General features: G+C 62.4%; 2 protein-coding genes and 1 long non-coding RNA gene across 3 annotated transcripts; 2 read left to right on the plus strand and 1 right to left on the minus strand.

Moving 5' to 3' along the window:
- Positions 1-1,784: 1,784 nt before the first annotated feature.
- LOC137455874 (uncharacterized) lies at positions 1,785-4,386 on the minus strand. The gene is made up of 2 exons (XR_010990932.1): positions 2,734-4,386; positions 1,785-2,008 (listed from the first exon to the last, which is right to left on the minus strand). It is a non-coding gene; the product is annotated as an uncharacterized lncRNA (long non-coding RNA).
- Position 4,387: 1 nt separating this feature from the next.
- On the plus strand, positions 4,388-10,704 carry LOC137455873 (keratin, type I cytoskeletal 19-like). The gene is made up of 8 exons (XM_068167011.1): positions 4,388-4,901; positions 6,398-6,480; positions 6,789-6,945; positions 7,165-7,326; positions 7,428-7,553; positions 8,813-9,033; positions 9,933-9,958; positions 10,408-10,704. The coding sequence occupies exons 1-8, from the start codon at positions 4,461-4,463 to the stop codon at positions 10,437-10,439; spliced, it is 1,248 nt and encodes a 415-aa protein (XP_068023112.1). The 5' UTR covers positions 4,388-4,460; the 3' UTR covers positions 10,440-10,704.
- Positions 10,705-15,619: 4,915 nt separating this feature from the next.
- LOC137455872 (keratin, type I cytoskeletal 15-like) lies at positions 15,620-21,386 on the plus strand. Its single transcript, XM_068167010.1, has 8 exons — positions 15,620-16,240; positions 16,864-16,946; positions 17,675-17,831; positions 18,402-18,563; positions 18,647-18,772; positions 18,884-19,104; positions 20,619-20,644; positions 21,046-21,386. The coding sequence occupies exons 1-8, from the start codon at positions 15,659-15,661 to the stop codon at positions 21,120-21,122; spliced, it is 1,434 nt and encodes a 477-aa protein (XP_068023111.1). The 5' UTR covers positions 15,620-15,658; the 3' UTR covers positions 21,123-21,386.
- Positions 21,387-22,610: the final 1,224 nt, after the last annotated feature.

The raw sequence follows: 22,610 nt of genomic DNA on the forward strand, positions 1-22,610 counted from the left end.
AGGAGCTTTGGGGCAGAGTCCCACGGCCAGCCTGGGCTGCTGTGGAGCTCTGAGCCCTGGAGGGTCTCACACTGAGGCCAGGCTCAGCCACCCAGCACTTGAGGAGCTGCTGCCCTGCCCTGGCACTGCTGCAGAGCTGCCTGTGCAGGCTGCAGGCCCTGCTCCTTAACCCACTCATTACCAGCCCACGCTGGGCTGGCATGGCAAAGGCTGGCTGCAGGCAACAGCTTTCCACTGGCACCCACTGCTGGGCCTGGCACTGAGTGTGGCTGTGGACCAGAGGCACCTCCAGCCTCACTGATCAATCCATTCATTAATCCTGGTCGAGTTCCTAACCACAACCCAGCCCCAGGCTGTGCCAAATGAGCGCAGCAGCTCCTCTGGGACCAATCCACTCTGTGGCTACCAAGCCTGGGGTTTTGGAGGAGGAATTCTGCAGGTGGGGAAGTGCCCCCTGAGGAGCTCTGTGCCTCCTCCTGCAGCATGACTCACAGCCAGGGGCTTGGCCCTGGCAGCCTGGCACCAGCTGGCTCTGTTTGGGGTTGGTGGTGGCCTTGCCAGGGCTGCTGCCTGCAGAAACCTGACTTGGGGAGGTGGCCTCTTGCCAGCTGGACACTCGGCTCCAGCATCCTTCCCAGCCCCAGCACAGCCTGCTGAGCTTTGCCAGCCAGAGACCAGGGCAGAGGAAGTGTGAAAACACAGCCAGAGCCTCGGCTGCCCCCCTGCCAGGGCCAGCTCCCTGCTGAGCCTCTCTTGCCACCACTTTTACCCTGTTCTTTTACTCTGTTCTTTCCCCACCTCAGGTCCTGTGTGGCAGCAGGGCCCTGGGCTGCCAGCAGGGTCAGCAGTTCAGAGCTGGTTCAGTTTCTAGGGCAACAGAGACAATGCTGAGGCATTGCCCAAGGCACTCAGCAGAGCCAGCTGCCTGTGCCAAGTGTTTGCCCTGCTCCCACTCGGGGAGGGTTTGAGCTCCTCCTGGCTCCCTCAGCCCTACCTGTCCAACACCATGGAAGTGACAAACACTGAGAAATTCCAGCAGAAGTCCCCAGGTCAGGGAGCTGAAGAGGGCTCCATCACCTTCAAGCCCAGCTCAAAGCATTCTCATCATTCCCTTCCTGCCCCTGGGAGAGGTCAGATTGAGACTGGAGCTGGCAGGGGGGCTGGGGAGCCCCTGGCACAGGCTGCCCAGGGAGGCTGTGGCTGCCTCCTCCCTGCAGGAGCTCCAGGCCAGGCTGGATGAGGCCCTGAGCAGCCTGGGCTGGTTGAGGTGTCCCTGCCCATGGCAGGGGCTTGGAGCTGGAGGATCTCTGAGGTCCCTCCCAACCCAACCCCTCCTGGGATTCCTCTCCCCATTCCTGCCCCCTCACCTGGCTTTCTCTCTCATCCCTTCCAGGGCAGACATCAGCCCCCCCTGCACTCCTCCTCACCAAATCTCTCTCCCTCAGCTTTGCAGAAGTGAGGACTTTGAGGAAGTTTGCAGAGTGCTTATCTCTGCTCTTATCTCCCCTCTCCTAGCACCCCTGGCAGCATGTGCTGGGACCTGCCCCTGGCAGCACGGAAACATTCTTGCCTCTGCCTCTGCTGGCACCTCCAGAGGGCTGTGTGGCAATGAGAGCCTGGGGAGGGTTCACAAGAAATGATTTATGGTGGGACAGGAAAGGAGGGAGCCCAAAGCTGCCACTCAAAGCAGCCCTTTCAGGCCCAGCTGCAGATCAGCTCTTGGCAGCTCTGCTGCTTCCCACGAGGAAGTTCAGGGAGAGAAAAAAAAAAACACAAGACACAACAAGAGGCAATTTTGTGTTGGGATTAAAGAGATTCCAATGCCTGAGACCTTCAGCAGGAGACAGAACCACCCCAAGGCTGTGGTTTATAGAGGGCAGGAGGGGGGTGGCTGAAGTGCTCCTGAGCAAGGGCAGAGATGAAGGCTGAGAATGTGCCTGCAGAAGAGTCCAGAAGCACTTCCCTGGTGGAAAGGGGCAGGAAGGAAGGATGATCCCCCCCTGGAACACTGGGAGATGGAGGAGGATCAATCAGAAGAACAACCTGGCTGTGCTCCATCACCCAGGGAGCTTGCAGGCACCACCAAGGGAGCCTAAACCCTCCCCAGAGTCCATTCCATTGGACCTGCCTGGGAGGAGGCTCAGCAGGCTGTGAGGAAAGCCAAGGGTGCCCCAGGGGCACGCAGGGGGCACAAAAATGGGGTGCAGGACAATCCATAAACCTCCTGGGGCAGCAGGAAGGGGTTTGGGAAGCAGCAGGAATGGGGCTGGGAGCCAGGGGCCTGTGACACACCTGGTGGTGTAACCAAGAGCAAAGCCTTGCTCCACCTGAGAGCCTCCAAAGCTTCTCCTCTCCACTCCCAGCTGCAGTGCCCTGAGGAGCAGAGCTTCACCCCCGGGGAGGGTTCCCCCCTGTGTTGAATCCACCCCTGCCTGCAGTGCAGCATCAGCTGAGGCATGAGGGTGGCTGCCCCAGGTTTCCTGAGCTGCACCACACAACCCTGTGCATCCTCCTCCTCACCCTGCAACCCTCCCCCCCCAGACCTGCTCTGAGTGCTGCTGGAGCACCCAGGGGGAAGGATGCTGCCCTCCCCTTGCAGCAGGAGGCTGCTCTCCTGTGAGCCTCTTGCACCTCTGCCCAGGGGATTTGTGCTCCTCATGCTCTGGGCTTCACCACCCCCAGGCCCTCTGCCCTGCTCTGCAGGCAGGCTGCCCCCTGACACTCCTCTCCCACCTGCTCCCAGGGAGCTGCTGGGCAGCTTTTGCTTCCCCAGGGCTGAGCAGCACGTTCAGCTCCACAGCAGGGAGCTCCAGCCTGTCTGTGGCAGCCACAAGTGTCCCCTGGAGCTCTTGGGCAGGCTGGGCAGTGGTGCTGGGCAGTTTTTCACTGGGCACTGCAGAGCCCTCTGCATGCTGCAGGCTCTGCAGGAAGCAAAGAGCTGAGCTGAGCTGTGCCCAGGGTGCAGCAGTGGCCCAGGGCAAGGCTGGGCCGTGCTTTGTCCACCTCAGGTGAGGTCTCCTGGCCCTGAGTCACTGCAGAATTCCTCTGGCCCAGCCTCACCACCAGATGCAGGCCGATGGGGGCTGGTGCTGCAGGTGCCTTGGCCACCTTCCAGCCTCTCTGTTTGCTCTCCTCCCCTCCCTGCCCCTGCCCTGCTCTTTCCTCTGCACAAAGCACTGCCCAGGCCTCAGCAGCTCCTGGGGCACTTTTCATGGCTACAGAGAGAGCAGAGCCCCCTCCCCCCCTCCCTCCCCCTCCCTTGGGCTTGGCTTTAGCTCTTCACTTTGGCACCAGATGGATTTCTCCCTGCACCACCACAGCAGGGACCTCTGCTCCAAAGGTTCTGCCCAGGGGAAGGCCTTGGAGCTGGGGGAATTTCTGCCCAGCCCTGGCTGCTCCCTGCCAACACTGCTGGGCCAGCTCCCTCCTGCCAGCTTTGGAACAGCCCCAGGGGGCTGGAGGGAGAGAGGTGGGAAGGGAGAGAACGGAGGAGGAGCTGTGTGGGATGCTCCTGCCAGGGATGCTCCTGAGGGGCTGGCAGCAACAGAAGCAGCTCTGCTTTGGACAGTCCCTGCTGGGCCATGCAGGGCTGGAACATCCCAGAAACAACCTTTGCAGGCAGCAAACAGAGCAGAAGGCTGAGAGGTTGTGTCCCTTCTGCTCCCTCCTCTCTTCCAGGGCTCAAAGTCTCACCAGGGACCTGTTCCTGCTGGTGCTCACTCCCCAGGTCTGTTCCTTGGACAGGACTCTTGGTGCTGGAGACCAGGAGACTCCTCCAGCCCAGGCATGTCCTCTGCCAGAGCCTCTCCTCTGCCAGAGCCCCCCCTCTGCCAGAGCCTCCCCTCTGCCAGAGCCCCCCCTCTGCCAGAGCCTCCCCTCTGCCAGAGCCTCCCCTCTGCCAGAGCCTCCCCTCTGCTGCCAGCCCAGAAGGAGCTGAGAGCAAAGAAGGGAACAGTGAAGCTCCCTTCAGGAGGAAATCTTCTTAAGGGAAGGAAGGAGCCAGGTGGGAAGCTGTTCCCTCGAGGGCTGCACATCCTCCTCCCCACCTGGGCTCCTCTCAAGCTCTGCTCCCAGCCCTTTCCTGGGTGACTTGGACAACGCCACAGCATGACCAGGGTGGCTGCAGCAGGGCTGGGCACTCCCAGCCTCTTGTCCCCCGGCTCTGGCCGCTCCCCTCTGCGGGGTGAGGCCACCTCTGGATCCCAGCCTCTGCTGCCGGGGGAGGGGTGGGGGGGGATGGGCTGCTGCGGGTGCAGGGAGGAACCGCAGCCCTTCGGAGCCGCTGACCAAGGGGAGGGACCTGCGGCGCAGGCTGCGGGCTGAGAAATTCCACGGGGCTCAGATAACAACTCCCGGGGCCAACTCCCACTGCCACCACCGGCATAAAAGAGCAGGGCAGGGGGACCCGAGCACAGACTCAGGCGGCTGCAGCTCGGCTCAGGTCCTTGCCCCTGCCCACCATGGCCACCTACAGCTTCAGGCACTCAACCTCCTCCGGGGCGGCCGGCGGCCCCTCGCTGCGCTTCGGGGGAGCTTCCTTCAGGGCTCCGAGCATCCACGGCGGCTCCGGGGGCAGGGGGGTCTCGGTCTCCTCTGCCAGGTTTGTCTCCTCTGGCCTGGGCAGCGGCCTGGGGGGTGGCTATGGGAGCAGCTTCGGCAGCAGCTTCTGTGGAGGCTTCGGGGGGCTGGGCGGCGGCGAGGGGCTGCTCTCGGGCAACGAGAAGACGACGATGCAGAGCCTGAACGAGCGCCTGGCTGCCTACCTGGAGAAGGTCAGAGCCCTGGAGGAGGCAAACACTGACCTGGAGACCAAAATCCGCGGCTGGTACCAAAAGCAAGGGCCAAGCCCAGCTCGGGACTACAGTGCCTACAACAAGACTATCGAAGAGCTTCGAGAGAAGGTAAGGTGCTGGCAGCTCCTCAGAGCCCCCCTGGGGCTTGCACTTGAGGGGGAAGCACAAAAGCCCAGGGAGGGGAACCTCAGCAGGGACTGCAGCTGGGGGCAGGGCAGGGAGAGGAAGGAGCTGATGAATGTGGAAGGATCTGCTCTTGGAAGTGCTCTCCAGAACACACAGAGCAGTCGGCCTGAGCTGTCTTGCAGCTTAACCCTCTGGGGCTTGCTGCTAGCAGAGCATCTCTCTGTACACACAGCCCATGGGGGGTGGCCACAGAGGGACAAAGAGAGCTCAGAGAGCAGCCTGGGGATCTCTGTCACCAGGAGCCTCAGAGGCAGTGACAAACACAGGCTGGGAAAGATTCCATCCCCCAGCACTTCCTCTCCTTCCACCTTTTGCTTACTGAAGCTTGGAACTGGAATAAGAGAGCTGAGCCCTTTGGCTTGTGGGCAAAGGAGGGAATCCATCCCATATCTAATGCAGGATTTGCCCCAGCAGCTGATAACAGATCCCTGCAGCTGATACCCAGCTGGCAGACAGGGGCACAGCTGGGAGAGCACCGAAAGGAAACCTCAGCCCCGGGTTCATGACCCAGGGCACTGCCTCCTGCCTCAGCACAGCCACAATTCCCACCTGGCCTCAGCCACTGAGCCCAGCAGAGGCAGCACTGGCAGCCAGGCTTCCCCCTCTGAGTTTTCTCTTCCCTCTGGCTCTGCTCTCTTCACTGAAGTGAGAGGAAAATGTTGCTCCAGCTTTGAGTTCTCAGAGCAGCAGGCAAAGAGGACTTGCAGCCTCCCAGGGAAACATGAGCAGGGACTGCCCCTCACAAGCCACCACCTCCTTTGGAGGCCTTCATGGTGCATCCTGAATGCTCTGGGAATGAGGATGTGCCCAAAGCCTTCACAGCAGCAGCGTGAGCCCCACCACACAAAGGTCTCCTGCAGCTTAAAGCCCTGCAGGCCTTGCAGTACCTCCCACTGTTAAGAGCCTGCAGCTCTTCAGTGCCAGGCTGCTGAGGCTCTGGCACAGGCTGCCCAGGGAGGCTGTGGCTGCCTCCTGCCTGGGGGTGCTGAAGGCTAGGCTGGATGAGGCCCTGAGCAGCTGAGTCTGGCTGAGAGGAGTCCCTGGGCATGGAGGGGAGGTTGGAGCAGCTGAGCTGCTCTGAGCTCCCTTCCAACCTGAGCCACTCTGGGATTCTGTGAGTCTAAAGCACCACCCAAACCCTGGCTCACTAAAGCCTTCCCCCCCAAAGGCTGTGTCTCGCTGTGGCACTTCAGCTGAGGGCCAGAGGAGCCAAGGGACCTCCCCACGAGTGACAGTGGTGGCCGAAGCGCTGCTGCGGACCTCACTGCAGGCCATGGGCACTGCCCTGCCCAGAACAAGGCAGCCTGCTCTCCCCTGGTGTAGCTACAACCCAAAGAGAATCTCAGCTCTCTCTTCAGAGCAGGACAGGAGGCAGCAGAGCTGCTCCAGCCCCAGCACTCAGCTCTCTTCCCTTGCAGATCCTGGACGCCACCATCGACAACTCCAAGATCCTGCTGCAGATCGACAACGCTCGGCTGGCTGCTGACGACTTCAAAACCAAGTGAGTCGCTCCTGGGAGGAAAAAGAACCTTGGGCAGGCAGGAATCCTGCCTGGAGGGCGCTGAGGAAAGCACAGGATGCCTCCAAAATCTGTGTGGGAACCGGCTTGGTTCTGCCACTGCAGCCCAGCCCTTGCTGCCTCTGCTGAGAGCACCACGGGGCAGGGGTTGTGTCGGGCAGGGTAGGGTGAGAAAGGTTCAGTGCTGGGCACCACTGCCCACACCAGCAACCCCAGCAGGCAGATGTGTGCCAGCAGAGGGTGGGCTGCCTTCAGCAGGCAGCCTGAGAGCTCGCTTTGGGCTTGCCCAGGTTCGAGACGGAGCAGGCTCTGCGCCAGAGCGTGGAGGCTGACATCAACGGCCTGAGGAGGGTCCTGGACGAGCTGACCCTGGCCAGGGCTGACCTGGAGCTGCAGATCGAGAGCCTGAAGGAGGAGTTGGCCTACCTCAAGAAGAACCACGAGGAGGTAAAGCATCCCCAGGTTTGGAAGTGGGGTGAGGAAAACCAGGGCCCAGAAGTCTGGAGGTCCTCAGGACTGCAACGGTGCAGGAAGGAAGCTCAAGAGTCCCCTGTGAGGGTCTGAGGGCAGTCAGCCAGGGCTCAGCCCTCGAGGCAGGAGTGGAAGGTTCTCTCAGGTTTGCAGTTCATGTCCTCTCCTTTGTCTTCCTCTGCCCTGTCCACACAGGAGCTGGCTGCCCTGCAAGGACAAGTGTCTGGCCAAGTCAATGTGGAGCTGGACTCTGCTCCAGGCGTCGACCTGTCCAAGATCCTGGCTGAAATGAGAGACCAATATGAGAACCTGGCTGAGAAGAACAGGAAGGATGCTGAGGCCTGGTTCCACAGCAAGGTAGGAAAACCTCCCCCCTGTGCAGTCACCGAGCTGCTGTGAAAGCCTTCAGAGCTCTGCTGGGAGCCTCCATTCCCCATCTGCTCCTCTCCCTGCCTCAGACCGAGGAGCTGAACCGGGAGGTCGCCGTCAACACCGAGCAGCTGCAGAGCAGCAGGACCGAGGTCACCGACCTGAGGCGCACCCTGCAGGGGCTGGAGATCGAGCTGCAGTCCCAGCTCAGCATGGTACCGAGAGCCCTGCCCCCCGAGCAGCAGCCCCCCCGGGCCTCCCCTTCCCTGCCCCCGAGCAGCAACCCCCCTGAGCAGCGCCCCCCCGAGCAGCAACCCCCCTGTGCCTCCCCCTCCCTGCCCCCTGAGCAGCATCCCCCCCCCGTGCCTCCCCCTCCCTGCCCCCTGAGCAGCATCCCCCCGAGCAGCAGCTCCCCCGTGCCTCCCCCTCCCTGCCCCCCGAGCAGCATCCCCCCCCCCCGTGCCTCCCCTTCCCTGCCCCCGAGCAGCGCCCCCCGAGCAGCAACCCCCCCCCCCTCGTGCCTCTCCCTCCCTGCCCCCGAGCAGAGCCGCCCTGAGCAGCATCCCCCCCCGTGCCTCCCCCTCCCTGCCCCCCGAGCAGCATCCCCCCCCGAGCAGCAACCCCCCCGAGCAGCATCCCCCCCGGGCCTCCCTCTACCAGCCCCCCGAGCAGCAACCCCCCCGAGCAGCGCTCCCCCGAGCAGCAACCCCCCCCGTGCCTCCCCCTCCCTGCCCCCTGAGCAGCATTCCCCCGAGCAGCAACCCCCCCCGTGCCTCCCCTTCCCTGCCCCCCGAGCAGCATCCCCCTGTGCCTCCCCCGAGCAGCATCCCCTGTGCCTCCCCCGAGCAGCATCCCCCCCGTGCCTCTCCCTCCCTGTCCCCTGTGCCTCCCCTTCCCACCCCACCGAGCAGCATCCCCCTGTGCTTCCCCCCTGCAGCATCCCCCCCCCGTGCCTCTCCCTCCCTGCCCCCCGAGCAGCATCCCCCCCGTGCCTCCCCTTCCCAGCCCCCCTGCAGCATCCCCCCCGTGCCTCTCCCTCCCTGCCCCCCGAGCAGCATCCCCCCCGTGCCTCCCCTTCCCAGCCCCTCGAGCAGCATCCCCCCCCGTGCCTCTCCTTCCCAGCCCCTCGAGCAGCATCCCCCCCCGTGCCTCCCCCTCCCTGCCCCCCGAGCAGCATCCCCCCGTGCCTCCCCTTCCCAGCCCCTCGAGCAGCATCCCCCTGTGCCTCCCCTTCCCAGCCCCCCGAGCAGCATCCCCCCCGTGCCTCCCCTTCCCAGCCCCCCGAGCAGCATCCCCCCCGTGCCTCCCCTTCCCTGCCCCCCGAGCAGCATCCCCCCCGTGCCTCCCCTTCCCTGCCCCCCGAGCAGCATCCCCCCTGTGCCTCTCCCTCCCTGCCCCCTGTGCCTCCCCTTCCCTGCCCCCCGAGCAGCATCCCCCCCGTGCCTCCCCCTGAGCCGGTGCCCTGTGCCCGCAGAAGGCAGCTCTGGAGGGCACGCTGGCAGACACGGAGGGTCGGTACTGCGCGCAGCTGGCGCAGCTGCAGGGGCTGGTGGGCAGCCTGGAGGCGCAGCTGGCAGAGCTCCGTGGGGACATGGAGAGGCAGAACCAGGAGTACCGGAACCTGATGGACATCAAGACCCGCCTGGAGCAGGAGATCTCCACCTACCGCCAGCTGCTGGAGGGGCAGGACGCGCAGTAAGCTCTGTGGCTGCGCCAAGCCTCCCTGCTCGGCCCCCCGCAGCCCCTGGCCCTGCCGGGCTGCCCCTCTGCCCCAGTATCCACAGCCCGGGGCAGCCTGGGCTCTCCAGCTCTTGAGGAGTTCCTTTCCCTGGAAGTGTTGCAAGCCCTGTTCCCAGGCACTGCCTCAAAGGGTTGCTACACAAGAGGTAAACACTGCCAGGCAGTGCCAGGCACTGCCAACCTGTGCCATGGAGTTGTCTGGGTTGGCCAAGCCCTTCCAGCTCACCCAGCCCAACCATCCTCTGACTCTGCCAAGGCTGGGGCTAAGCCATAGCCCTCAGCACCGCAGCTCTGCCTCCCTCAAACCCCTCCAGGGATGGGGATTCCACCCTGGGCAGCCTGGGCCAGGCTTGGAGAACCCTTCCAGTGAGGAAGGTTCTTCGAATGTCCAACCCAAACCTCCCCCAGGGCAGCTTGAGACCCTCTGTGACCCTGGTGCTTGTTCCTGGGGAGAAGAGACCAACCCCAAGCCCACTCCAACCTCCTTTCAGGGAATGGTAGAGAGTGAGGAGGTCTCCCCTCAGCGAGAGGGACAGAGCTGAGGTCAAGTGACAGCTGATGGGCACCCAGCAGAGGTGTAAGATCAGCACCAACCTCCCCTGAGCCTCCTGTGAGCAGTGAGACAGCTCCTGCCCCATGGGGATCAGCGGGGGGAGATGCTGTGAGGAGAAGGGAAGGCAGGAGGTGGCAGCCAGGGGGTGCCCCCCCCCCCGGGGGCAGCATCACTCTCCTCAGGGAGCCTCGAGGGGAGGGAGGTGGCTCACAGTCTGGGACCAAAAACTGAGGGAGGGGTGGAGAGGTTTGGAGAGCATCAGCTCCTTCCTCTCCCTGAGTGCCCTCTCTTTGCTCTGCAGGTTGCTTGGCTCTTCTGGAACTGCTGGTAAGAGTTCTTGCTCTGCAGGAAGCCTTCAGGACCCCAGGGGGGGTCGGGTCTGATTTCCTAGAAGGCAGGGGGCCCTGTGTCCACCCCAGAGCTGCTGCCCTGGCAGCCTGGAACCTTAAGCAGCAAAATGTGGCTCTGGGCAGAGCTGAACAAATTTGTCATCAGCTGGGAGCCCCTCAGGGCATGCTGCAGGAAGGCCTCAAATGTTTAATCACCCCCGGGTGAAAGGATCCAGGAAATGAAAGCTCAGGGGAGCTGCAGGAACATGCAGGGGAAGCTCAGCCTTGAGCTTCTAAAGGGGGACACAAATCACTGCTGTGAGGGAGAGAACTCCTCCTGGGAGAAGGGGAGGGGGGCTGAGGGGAGCTGAGCTCAGTGCCCACTGCAGCATGGGGTCCTCTGGGCCACACCTGAGCCTTTGCTCTCCTCCCTCTGTGCTCCTGCAGACAAAAGGGACAAGCCAGCCGAGGGGAATTAGCTCTGCAAGCCCCCCAGGGTCACCTTCCAGCTGAGCTAAAGCTGCCAAGCCCCAGGAGCTGAAGGGCAGAGCAAGCCTGAGCTGAAAGACATCACTGAACAGCTGGAGTTGAGTCCTGGAGCAGAGGAGGCCTTGGGCACCCCGAGCTTGGGTTGATTCATTCCTTTCCTGGTGATTAACTTGGGAGCTGGGTTGGCTTCTCCCTGGGTTCTGCTGCTTCCTGTGCTGCTGTAGCTGCTCCAATAAAGAGAATCTTCTACTTGCAGTCTGAGCCTCTCCTGGTCACTGTCACACTGCTCCTGGCTTCCAGCAGGCAGGAAGCAGGCAGCCTGCTGCCAGCTGCCTGCCCTCATGGTCTGTGCCCAGACCCAGGGGACCCCGGGGCTGCACTGCCCCAGAGCAGATCCCCTTGCAGCCTGTGCTCCAGGGAGACCTCAGCACATCCTGCAGCACTTCTCTCCTTGCCCTGGGGAGGGGAGGAGGCCTTCAGCCTTCCTCATACCTGGCTGCTCAGCACAGGCTGAGGGAGAGTTCATAGAATGGGCTGGGCTGGAGGGGATCTCCAGAGGGCAGCCAGGCCAAACCCTGCAGCCAGCAGGGACATCTCCACCAGAGCAGGTTGCTCCCAGCCTTGTGGAGCCTGACCCTGAACATCTCCAGGGCTGGAGCCTCAACCCCCTCCCTGAGCAACCTGTTGCAGTGCTCCAGCAGCTTCCTGGTGCAGAACTTGTTCCTCACATCCAATCTCAATCTGCTGCTCCCCCACTTCAAACCATTGCCCCTGGACCTGCCCCTGCAGGCCTTTGGGGACAGTCCCTCAGCAGCCTTCTTGTAGCCCCTTTCTGGTGCCGGAAGGCTGTCCTGGGGTCTCCATGGAGCCCTCTCCAGGCTGAGCACTGAGCAAGGGACAGCCCACAGCCACAGAGCTCCTCTGTCAGGGTGGGACAATGCTGCTCAGTCAGGAGCTGGGGCTTGGCTGGGGCTCAGCAGTGACTCAGGTGACCTGCCAGCATCAGTCAAGGGCTGACAGGGACAAACCCAGCCCAGCCTCGGCAGGTCTTGCATGACAGCACCATGGGGACAGGGAAAAGCTGTGCCAGGAAATGAAACCAGAGACAAGAGAGAAGAAACAGCAGAGAGGAAGAGAAAAGAGAGCAGGGAGGGAGGCACAGGGGCACTGAGGTGGGGACAGGAGCAGCTGGCAGGCAGGGGGCAGGTGTTGGCTTTCTCACCTGGGTTTAGTTTCATAGTTTCATTCAGGGTTGGAAGGGACCACAAGGATCAGCTAGTTCCAACCCCCCTGCCATGGGCAGGGACACCCCACACTACATCAGGCTGGCCAGAGCCTCATCCAGCCTGGGCTTAAACACCCCCAGGGCTGGGGCCTCGACCACCTCCCTGGACAACCCATCCCAGGGCTTCACCACTCTCATGGTGAAGAACCTCCTCCTCACATCCAGCCTGAATCTCCCCACCTCCAGCTTCATTCCATTCCCCCTAGTCCTATCACTACCTGAGATCCTCAGAAGTCCTTCCCCAGCCTTCCTGTAGGCCCCCTTCAGATACTGGAAGGCCACAATGAGGTCACCTGGGAGCCTTCTCTTCTCCAGACTGAACAGCCCCAACTCCTTCAGTCTGTCCTCACAGCAGAGCAGCTCCAGCCCTCTGCTCATCCTCCTGGCCCTTCTCTGGACACCTTCCAGCACCTCCACATCCCTCTTGTCATAGGGGCTCCAGAACTGGAGGCAGGACTCCAGGTGGGGTCTCACCAGAGCTGAGCAGAGGGGGAGGATCACCTCCCTCGACCTGCTGGCCACACTTCTCCTGCTGCAGCCCAGGATCTGATTGGCTTTGCGGGCTGCAAGTGCACACTGAGAGCTCCTGTTGAGCTTTTTGTCCACCAGCACCCCCAAGTCTCTCTCCTCAGGTCTACTTTCCAGCCAGTCACTGCCCAGCCTGGATTTGTGCCTGGGATTGCCTCGACCCAGCTGCAGGGCCCTGCCCTTGCTCTTATTGAACTTCATGAGGTTGGCTTGTGCCCACCTCTCCAGCCTGTAGTTGTAGTTTATAACTTCAGGGATTTTGTGCCCTGGCTGTAGGCTGAGGAAGGGTTTCAGGTGTGGTTCCCCAGCAGGCTCTCAGGCTGCAGCACCCAGGTGTGGGTCAGGAGAGCCCTGATCCCTAAAGGAACGTCCTGAGTGAGTGATGGATTGGCAGCAAAGGCTGAAGGGATCAACAAGCTGCTTCTTGAATGGAACTCTCTGTCCTCCTGCAAGGAGAGGCTGCAGTGTGTCAGCCCTGCTAATCCTGGAACAGCAGCAAGAAAGGAGCTGGCAGAGCTCAGGCATGTCAGGGGCTGTCCTCCAGGGAGGCTCAGAGCCCAGGCTGGGCAGGGGGTGGGGGAGCAGCTCTGTGGGGGCAGTGCTGAGAAATCCCAAAGGGAAGGGAGAGCAGAATGAAGGCTTGGGACTGCTTCCCCCCCACACACTTCAGCAGCTGATTGGCTTCAAGATCCTCTGGGGAGAAACAGAGCAGGTTGGAGCTCCATGAGGAGTGAGCAGAGCACTGCAGATCTCCACCAGGGCAGACACAGTCCTGAGAGGCTACGGATCTGGAAGCATCCCAGGCCTCAGGGATTTAGGGCCATGGGGGAGATCATCTTTTAATGACAGCCAGGAGACAGCCAAGGAGCAGGCAGGCACTGAAGGGAAGGCCCTGGCAGGAGAACCTCAGCTGGCTCCAGGGCTGAGCCAAGGACAGCCCCAGAGCTGCTCCCACTCAGACCTGAAAGGAGCTTCACCAAAACACTTCAGATTCCCAAACTGCCCCTGAATACCAAACTGGGGCTGAGTTGTTCTGATGTCTCTCTGCCTTACAGAGGCTGATCCAAAAGGCTCTCCTGCAGCAGGGTTTGACAGAGAGGTCTTCAGCCTGGAGACCAGGGGAGGGAACAACAAAAAGGCTACAGATCAGTGCCCTGAGTGAATGAATGCTGAGCACAGACAGACAGACAGACACAGAGAGGCACAGCTTTGCCCTTCCTCTGGCAGCAGAGGGCTGATGGTCCCAGCTCAGCTCCCTCCAGTGCAGGTCCTTCTCTCCAGGAGGTACCTGTGGAGCCCAGCAGCTGAAGCAAGCTGCAGATGATGCTCCCTGAGCACCCCACAGTGCTCTGCTGAAGCTTCCCTTGCCTTCTCCTCTCCTCTCCAGGGCAGCAGCAGCAGCTTTAGATCTGCTCCTGGGGGTTCTGAGTGTTCTCTGCCAGCAGCTGAGAACGAGGCAGAGGGCACTGAGCAAAGTGCATTTCACCAGCGAGTGAGGCTCAGGCTGAGGCAGGAGGCACTGGAGAGCTCCAAGCTTTCCCCTCACCCTTCCTGCTGTTTGCTGCAAGTGATCGTTTCTTGCTCTTGCTTGCTGCGGGCTCCCTCAAAGAGCCTCCCAGCAGCACCCACCCCCCCGCAGCTGATTTCCATCCCAGGGGGCTTAAGGGAACTTTCTAACCTTTGGGAGGGTTTGCCTGAACTTGTTGCCTGGCTCCTGGCGATGGCTCTGGCAAGCTCCCCAGAGCCATTCATCTGCCCCGCGGGGAGGCTCAGCCCTGGTGGCACGGCTCCAGGTTCGGTTTGAAACATGTTTCCAGAGCTGGGAAACACCCTGTGGCTGCTGAGAGCTGGGGGAGGGGGCACGGGCTCAGCGCCGAGCTCAGCGCCGGGCTCAGCACCGGGCTGCGGCGCTGCCCTTCGCAGCGGGGCCGGGGCCGGGGCTGGGGCCGGGGTCGGGGCTGAGGCTGGGGCCGGTTCTTTGCTCCCCAGCGCACAGCCAGGGCTGCACAGCGAGGTCTCAGCAGCCCCTGGTTGATTCCAGCCTCGGCTCATCTGAGCTCCCCCAGCTGGGAGTCTAAACTCATTTGCTGCTGCTGTGTGCCCCCCGGCACCCCCACCCCGAGCCCCACACTACCAGCAAGGAGGCCTTGGGGGTTTTCTTTTATCTTTGTTACTTCAAAGCTTTGTTTTTAAATCCCTTTGGTGGTTCCAGGCTGGAGCTCAGAGAAGGTTCCTCCTTCCTCCCACCTTCACCTCACCCCTGCCCTTCTTCCTCCTTTCAGCCCTCAGCTGCCCCTCAGCAGCAGCTTTTTGCCCCCACCTCCTGCGGCTGCAGCCTGGGCACCTGCAGAATGTCCTCTTGCTGGCCAAGGAGGATTGGGCTCTGCAGAGCCCCTGGCACTGCCACCCTGCCCACAGCCCTTGGCGCAGCCAGCAGGGGGAAAGAGCACTTCCAGCTTCCTCCACACCTCCCTGCCTGCTGCCCCTGCCCACAGAGCACTGCCCACAGGGCTGGGTCCCTGCCTTTGGGGGTCCCACAGGCAAACCACCTGGATCTGAACCCCAGCAGGGTCCCAGACCCCCACTCAGGTGAGGGGCCCAGGTGACTCTCCTCAGTGGCCTCCTTTCAGAGCACAGCTTGGCCCTGCACAGCTGAACAGCTCCAGCCCAGCCTGCTGGCCCTCTCCACGGCTTCCTCCTCTCACATTCATCCTTCTGGCAGAACTCTCTCAGCCCTGTGCTGACCTCTGGACTGTGCCCCCAGCAGCTCCCTGCACAGTGACTGCTGTGAGTGAATCTCCTCTTGGAGGAGGTCTTCCAAGGTCTCAACCTCAGCTCCAAGCACAGGACAGCAGCAGGAACAGCTCAGGTTCCATTCCAGGTGCTTGGTAGGAAACTCTGGGGATCAAACAGAGAAGAGCTGCTGGGGAGAGGAGCTGCTGGCCGCAGCTTTGCCCGGGGAAGCTCTCGGGAGGAGCTGATTCCCAGCCCCCAGCCGCCGGGGGGGGGTTGGTAGGGGGTGCCTGGGTGTGGCCAAGCTCACTTTGTTTTTCCATTCTTAAATGTCAGAGAAACAAACTCCTGAGATTCAGAACCATAGCCTGGGAGAAAGAACACCACTCCCCTGACTCATGCCTTTTGTGTGATTAAAAAAAGCAACCCCAAGCCCCTGCGATGTGCTGCCAGCCCTGCCAGCCCTGCCAGCCCTGCCTGCCAGCCCTGTCATCAGAATTGGCCTCACCTCTAGGGAGGAGGAATTTTGGAGGGAGGGCTGCAGCTTGGCTTTGTCTCCCAGCACCCTCTCTTGAGGATATAAAAGCAGCTGCTGGGCAGTGAAGGCAAACATCTTCCTCTCCCGCACCACCAGCTTGCCCTCGGCGCCTCTCTGCTGCAGCCATGGCCACTTCCTTCCTGCACAGCTCTTCTTCTACCTACGGGGGGAGCTTTGGGGCTGGGGGCGGCGGCAGCTCTCGCCTGTCCTCCATCCGGGCCGGGGGAGCCTGCCGAGCTCCAAGCATCCACGGGGGCTCTGGTGGCAGGGGGGTCTCCATCTCCTCGGCTAGGTACAGCTCCTGTTCAGGAGGAGGCTATGGTGGGGGCTTGTCTGCTGGCTTCGGTGGTGGCTATGGAGGAGGCTTTGGTGGCTTTGGTGGTGGTGCAGCCTGTGGCTTTGGTGGAGGGGCTGGCTTTGGGGGAGGGGCTGGCTTTGGTGGAGGAGCTGGCTTTGGGGGAGGGTCTGGCTTTGGGGGAGGCTTTGACCTCGGTGGGGGCGATGGGCTGCTGTCTGGCAATGAGAAGGTCACCATGCAGAACCTGAACGACCGCCTGGCCTCCTACCTGGACAAGGTGCGAGCTCTGGAGGAGGCAAACTCCGACCTGGAGGTGAAAATCCGAGACTGGTACCAGAAGCAGGCTCCCAGCAGCCCAGCCAGGGACTACAGCCCCTACTACAAGATCATAGAGGATCTGCGGGACAAGGTATGGCAGAGGGTCTGCAGGAGGGCTTGGGGGGCACCGGAGGGGCCACAGGCTCCACCCGGTCCAAGCAAGCTCAAACCATCACAGGGTAAATGTGGGATTCCCCAGCCCCAAACAGCCTCTGCTGTGCGCATGCCAGCAGGAAAGGGCAGCCAGGGCTGGACTGAAAGCCCAAACATTTCATCCTGGGACTGGGAAGCTGAGATGATTGCAGTGGAAGTCAGCAAAGTGTGGCAGGAGGGGGCTGGAGTGCTCCTGGCTGCTCACCAGGGAAGAAGGTGCTGGGTAGGCTGCAGAGGCTGAGGACCAAACTCCCCTGTGCAGTCAGGATCAGGTGCTCACAACCTGCTCTCTGCCCCCTCACTGGAAGGTGTCTCAGCTCTGGGTGCCTGTGGGGAGTGCTCCCTGCCTGGGGGTCTCCCTCTGAGAGCTCCGAGAGCCACACGCAGAGCAGGGAGCAGCGGCAGCCCTGGCAAGCCCCAGTGCAGAGGCATCACCACCAGGGGCTCTTTTGCTGCCCTCTGGGGAGGTTCCAGGCCTCAGCAACCACTGAGCATGCACTCAGGCCCCTGCTGGTTGAGCATCACCCACAGGACCCTTCCTCTGTGTCTCTTCCTCCCCAGATCCTTGCAGCTACCATCGACAACTCCAGGGTGGTCCTGGAGATCGACAACGCCAGGCTGGCTGCAGATGACTTCAGGCTGAAGTGAGTTCTCCTGCAGCACATCTGGCTGCTCTCTCCTGGGCTCTCTCTTCCGACCAGGCAGTTCTCCAAAGCTTAGCTTCACTTCTCATCCACGAATTAGCTTCTTCAGTCACTGAAGGAGACACTTGGCAGTGAGGGGAAAGGATTTTCCCTTGATAACCTCTGAGGGAACAAGCCCTGGCTCAGAGAATCAGTGTGGTGAGAGCTGAGTTTGGAACAGGCACAGCTCAGATCTCCCAGCTCCTGGCAGAGGCTGCTGGTGATGCTCTTGCCTGGCTCCACTGGCCCAAGGAAGCCAGGAGCAGACTGGGGAGGAGCAGGGTGGTGTGAGGAGCTGCCTGCTGGCTGCTGTGCTTCCCTCCTGGGCAGCCTGAAATCGAATCAGCAAAACACTGCAGGGCTTGGGGCAGACATCAAACCCTGCTGGGGAGCTGATCAAGATACCTGACCAGCTGAGTCACCCTGCAGGGATGCAGCTGCAGGTTTGTGGTGCCCCAGACAGAGCTGGGCAACCTGCGCTGCCCTTCAGAGCACCCTGGAGAGGACTCTGCCAACAGCCTGTGCCGGATGCCACCCTGCCTGTGGCTGCTGACAGCCAGGATCAGCTTCTGCAGTGCTCATTTACTCTTCAGTGTCCTTCCCAGAGCGCTGCCCCTCCCCATTCCCTAGCAAATTCAATCCTCTCCCACCCTGCTGAGCACTCAGAGCTGCTCCTCCTCACCCTGCAGGTATGAGAATGAGTTGTACCTGCGCCAGAGCGTGGAGTCTGACATCAACGGCCTGAGGAGGGTCCTGGACGAGCTGACCCTGTCCAGAGCTGACCTGGAGATGCAGATTGAGACCCTGAAGGAGGAGCTGGCCTACCTCAAGAAGAACCACGAGGAGGTGAGAGTCCCTAAGAGCACAGAGAGGAAAGGAATTCCCTGTGGAATTTGTGCCTCTTGGGTGGGGAGGAGGAGATGCAAACAGCAAACCCTGAATGGTAGCAGCACAGCCTGGTGAGAAGAAAAGGGTGATGTGAAGTAATCCAAAGGGTGTCCCGGGAAGCATTCCTCTGGCTACAGAAGGTTCAGACCTGCTGGGTTCAGTCTGACATCCAGAAGCCCCAGGGAGGTCCCTGGGGGCTGAGTAAAAGTCACCTAGGTGTAAGTTACTGTAGAGCAGAGAAGGGTTCCCAAGGTTCCTTCAGCACCTCCTAGAGCAGGAGGTGAAACCCTTCTGCCTGTTGCTTTCCAAGAACGATCCCTGCCTGTCCCTTGCTTGCTCTGAAAGCAGCCAGGAGCTGTCCCCTGTGTGGACAGCTGCTGGAGGTTGATGCTGGAGCCACATCCCCGAGGGTCCCTCCTGTGGCACCCAGACAGAGCAGCACAGGAGGAGGCAGAGCAGCACAGGAGGAGGCAGAGCAGCACAGGAGGAGGCAGAGCCTCACCTTCTCCGTGTCCTCTGCCCATGCAGGAGATGAAGGAGTTCTCCAGCCAGCTCAGCGGGACGGTCAACGTGGAGATGGACGCGGCGCCGGGCATCGACCTGACCAGGGTGCTGGCGGAGATGCGGGAGCAGTACGAGGCTCTGGCCGAGAAGAACCGCAAGGACGCCGAGCAGTGGTTCTTCACCCAGGTACGGCCGGCCCCCGGCCGCCCCGGGCTCTCCCTGCTCCCCGCAGCTGTCCGGGATGTGACAGAGGCTTTTCTTCCCCGCAGACCGATGAGCTGAACCGGGAGGTGGCCTCCCACACGCAGGAGATCCAGAGCGGCAAGTCGGAGATCACGGAGCTGCGGCGCTCGGTGCAGAGCCTGGAGATCGAGCTGCAGTCCCAGCTCAGCATGGTGCGCGGCGGCCCCCGGCCCACCCCACCTCCCCCCGCCCCTGCCCTGCCTCCCTCTCTGCCTTCCCTCCGCCGGACAAACTAACCCTTCCCTGCCTCCCCCCGGCTGCAGAAAGCCGGCCTGGAGGCCAACCTGCGGGACACGGAGGGTCGGTACTGCGCGCAGCTGGCGCAGCTGCAGGGGCTGATCGGCGGCGTGGAGGAGCAGCTGGCAGAGCTGCGCTGCGACATGGAGCGGCAGAACCAGGAGTACCGCAGCCTGATGGACATCAAGACCCGCCTGGAGCAGGAGATCTCCACCTACCGCCAGCTGCTGGAGGGCCAGGACTCACAGTAGGTCGCTCCCTAGCGGGGCTGTGATGAGGAGATCAGGATAATGAGCTGACGGCTTCCCCAGCAGCGATCTGCGGCTGCTAAGCTGGCTCCGGGTGACTAAACCCCAGCGCTGCACTCGCAGCCTGCAGCTGAGCACTGGCACTGCCCAGCGAGGGGCCAGGCCCTGCTCTCACCCCCCAGCTGAGCACTGGCACTGCCCAGCAAGGGGCCAGGCCCTGCTGCTGCCCCCAGCTCAGCCTGCAGCTGAGCACTGGCACTGCCCAGCAAGGGGCCAGGCCCTGCTCTCACCCCCCAGCTGAGCACTGGCACTGCCCAGCGAGGGGCCAGGTCCTGCTCTCACCCCCCAGCTGAGCACTGGCACTGCCCAGCAAGGGGCCAGGCCCTGCTCTCACCCCCCAGCTGAGCATTGGCACTGCCCAGCGAGGGGCCAGGCCCTGCTCTCACCCCCCAGCTGAGCACTGGCACTGCCCAGCAAGGGGCCAGGCCCTGCTCTCACCCCCCAGCTGAGCACTGGCACTGCCCAGCAAGGTGCCAGGCTCTGCTCTCACCCCCCAGCTGAGCATTGGCACTGCCCAGCAAGGGGCCAGGTCCTGCTCTCACCCCCCAGCTGAGCACTGGCACTGCCCAGCAAGGTGCCAGGCTCTGCTCTCACCCCCCAGCTGAGCATTGGCACTGCCCAGCGAGGGGCCAGGTCCTGCTCTCACCCCCCAGCTGAGCACTGGCACTGCCCAGCAAGGGGCCAGGCCCTGCTCTCACCCCCCAGCTGAGCACTGGCACTGCCCAGCAAGGTGCCAGGCCCTGCTGCTGTCACCCCAGCTCAGCCTGCAGCTGAGCACTGGCACTGCCCAGCAAGGTGCCAGGCCCTGCCGCTGCCCCAGCTCAGCCTGCAGCTGAGCACTGGCACTGCCCAGCAAGGTGCCAGGCCCTGCTGCTGTCACCCCAGCTCAGCCTGCAGCTGAGCACTGGCACTGCCCAGCAAGGTGCCAGGCCCTGCCGCTGCCCCAGCTCAGCCTGCAGCTGAGCACTGGCACTGCCCAGCAAGGTGCCAGGCCCTGCTCTCACCCCCCAGCTCAACCTGCAGCTGAGCACTGGCACTGCCCAGCAAGGTGCCAGGCCCTGCTCTCACCCCCCAGCTCAACCTGCAGCTGAGCACTGGCACTGCCCAGCAAGGGGCCAGGCCCTGCTGCTGCCCCAGCTCAGCCTGCAGCTGAGCACTGGCACTGCCCAGCAAGGTGCCAGGCCCTGCTGCTGCCCCCAGCTGAGCACTGGCACTGCCCAGCAAGGTGCCAGGCCCTGCTGCTGCCCCCAGCTGGGCTGTGCTGCCTGTTTGGAAACGTCTGCAGAGACATCTCAGGAGCAAGCAGTGCTCTGCCTGCTGCTCAGATGCCCTCTGGAGCTGCAGGAGAGGCTTTCAAGGCAGCTTAGCAGCAGCAGGAACACCCCGGGGGGGAGGGCAGCCAGGGCGAGTCCTGAGTGCTGGTCAGTAACCAAATGTTTCCTCTCCCCTGCAGGCTCTCTGGAGTGATCCCTAAGGACGGTAAGGAAAGCTTGGCTTTAAAGTGGGGGCTGACAGGAGCTGGCAGAGCAGGAGCCTGGCTCTGTGGCTGAGGATTCCTCCTCCCCACCACTTCCTTTGTCCCTCAGAGACAAACCCACCCCACCTGGCCTTATTTCCTCTGCCCTTCTGAGACCCGCCCGCCAAAACGATTCCATTCCCTGCCTCCTGGGGCTCTCAAATACCCAAATCCCAAAGATTCCCAAGCTCAACCCCGCACCAAATGCCCCCAGAGCCAGCCTGTGCTGTGCCCTCAGCGCCTGCCGGAGGAGGAGCTGCAGGGAGAGGGTGGGGAGGGAGCCCCCCGGGGTGGGGGGCAGCTTCTGGCAGCGCTTTGCAGTGGGCTCTGATGTTCTTCTCTCCTCCCCCCCCCCCCCCCGCAGGGTCTCTGAGCACTTCGAGGATCCGCTCGGTGGTGGAGGGCGAGGCCAAGCCTGCCTCCCGCGACAGGAGGTTCTGAGCAGGGAGTGCTGAGCGCCCCCCCGCGACCCCACCCAGGACAGCCCTGCAGCCTGCCCCGGGGGGGGCCAACGCAGATCCCTTCTGCTTCTGCCAGACCCAGGAGTGTGCAGCAGCTCGGGGTCTCTCCTGCACTTTGCTCTCCCCTTCCAGGTGCTGCCCTGGCTCTGCCCCAGGGCTGCCAGGTTCGTTCCCTGGCAGCAGCTGTGCAGCTTCCTCGGGGGCCTCCCCACAATAAAGTTTCTGTCCTGCTTCTGCAAACCCACCCAGGCTGCTGTTGTGTTTTGGAGTCGGTGTGGCAGTGCCACACATCGGCAAGAGCTGCTCAGCGGGGAGCAGCAGTGATGATGATGAGTTGGACACTAAGCACAGAGCCCTGGAACGGCTCAGGGTGGAGGGAGCTCAGAGCTCAGCTGCTCCAACCTCCCCTCCATGCCCAGGGACAGCTCTCAGCTAGATTCAGCTGCTCAAGGCCTCATCCAGCCTGGCCCTGAACATCCCCCAGGCAGGAGGCAGCCACAGCCTCCCTGGGCAGCCTGGGCCAGAGCCTCAGCAGCCTCACACTGAGCAACTTCTGCCTCAGTTCCACTCTAACCCTGCTCTGCCTCAGCTCCAAACCATTCCCCCTGGGCCTGTCCCTAAACACCCTCAGGAGAAGTCTCTCTGCAGCCTTCCTGCAGGATCCCTTCAGGTCCTGGCAGCAGCTCTGAGGTCCCCCTGGAGCTTTCTCCCCTCCAGGCTGCACAGCCCCAGCTCCCTCAGCCTGAGCTCACAGCAGAGCTGCTCCAGCCCTGGGAGCATCTCTGTGGCCTCCTCTGGGCTCTCTCCAGCAGCTCTGAGTCCTCCTCCTGCTGGGGACAGCAGAGCTGGAGGCAGGATTGGAGGTGAGGTCTGAGCAGAGCAAAGGGCATGATGAAGATGATGATGAGTGTGCACAGACAGGGTCCTCATGACCTTCTCACAGGAATATCGATTTATAACCTGAGAAAATGATGCAGGAGGTCTCTGAGCTCTTGGCTGTGGCTCCAGAGGCCTGAAGAGCACTCTGGGAACCAGCCCAAGCCCTCTGCTTCCATCTCTGCACTTCCTGCAGGACAAAGGCACAGGGGCTGCTGGTGTGGTCCTGGGAGAGAAGCACAGAGAGGCTCCAGCAGCCTTCAGCAGAGCAACTCCACAGCAGCACAAAGGCTCCTGCCCCAGCAGGCACCACCCAGCCAGAGCCAGCCAAGCCAGGACCCCCTGGAGCTGAACCACCAAGTGATGGCTGCAGGACATTCACCATGCAGGCGCCAGAACCTTCTGCCTGTGCTTAACCTGCAGCCTGGAAGCTCAGCTCAGGCCTCTTCTCATCTCCCAGCTCAGCAAAACCAGAGCAGAGCAGCTGGGGCCTGTGCCCTCCCCTGCTCCCCCAGCCTGAGCCTGCTCAGAGCAGCTGGTGCCCAGCTCAGAGCAGTTGGTGCCCAGCTCAGAGCAGCTGGTGCCATCTGCT

Source organism: Melanerpes formicivorus, unplaced genomic scaffold (assembly GCF_026170545.1).
Source record: "Melanerpes formicivorus ecotype bairdi unplaced genomic scaffold, bMelFor1.0.p_v2 SCAF_112, whole genome shotgun sequence".
Taxonomy (NCBI): Eukaryota; Metazoa; Chordata; class Aves; order Piciformes; family Picidae; genus Melanerpes; species Melanerpes formicivorus.

Bases quoted from the DNA above. Each gene is read 5' to 3' on its own strand.
- LOC137455873 (XM_068167011.1), top strand. From the start codon at position 4,461: ATGGCCACCTACAGCTTCAGGCACTCAACCTCCTCCGGGGCGGCCGGC. The intron at 7,327-7,427 runs GTAGGAAAACCT...TCCCTGCCTCAG, and splicing joins AGGCCTGGTTCCACAGCAAG to ACCGAGGAGCTGAACCGGGA. The intron at 7,554-8,812 runs GTACCGAGAGCC...CTGTGCCCGCAG, and splicing joins TGCAGTCCCAGCTCAGCATG to AAGGCAGCTCTGGAGGGCAC.
- LOC137455872 (XM_068167010.1), top strand. From the start codon at position 15,659: ATGGCCACTTCCTTCCTGCACAGCTCTTCTTCTACCTACGGGGGGAGC. The intron at 16,241-16,863 runs GTATGGCAGAGG...CTTCCTCCCCAG, and splicing joins TAGAGGATCTGCGGGACAAG to ATCCTTGCAGCTACCATCGA. The intron at 20,645-21,045 runs GTAAGGAAAGCT...CCCCCCCCGCAG, and splicing joins TGGAGTGATCCCTAAGGACG to GGTCTCTGAGCACTTCGAGG.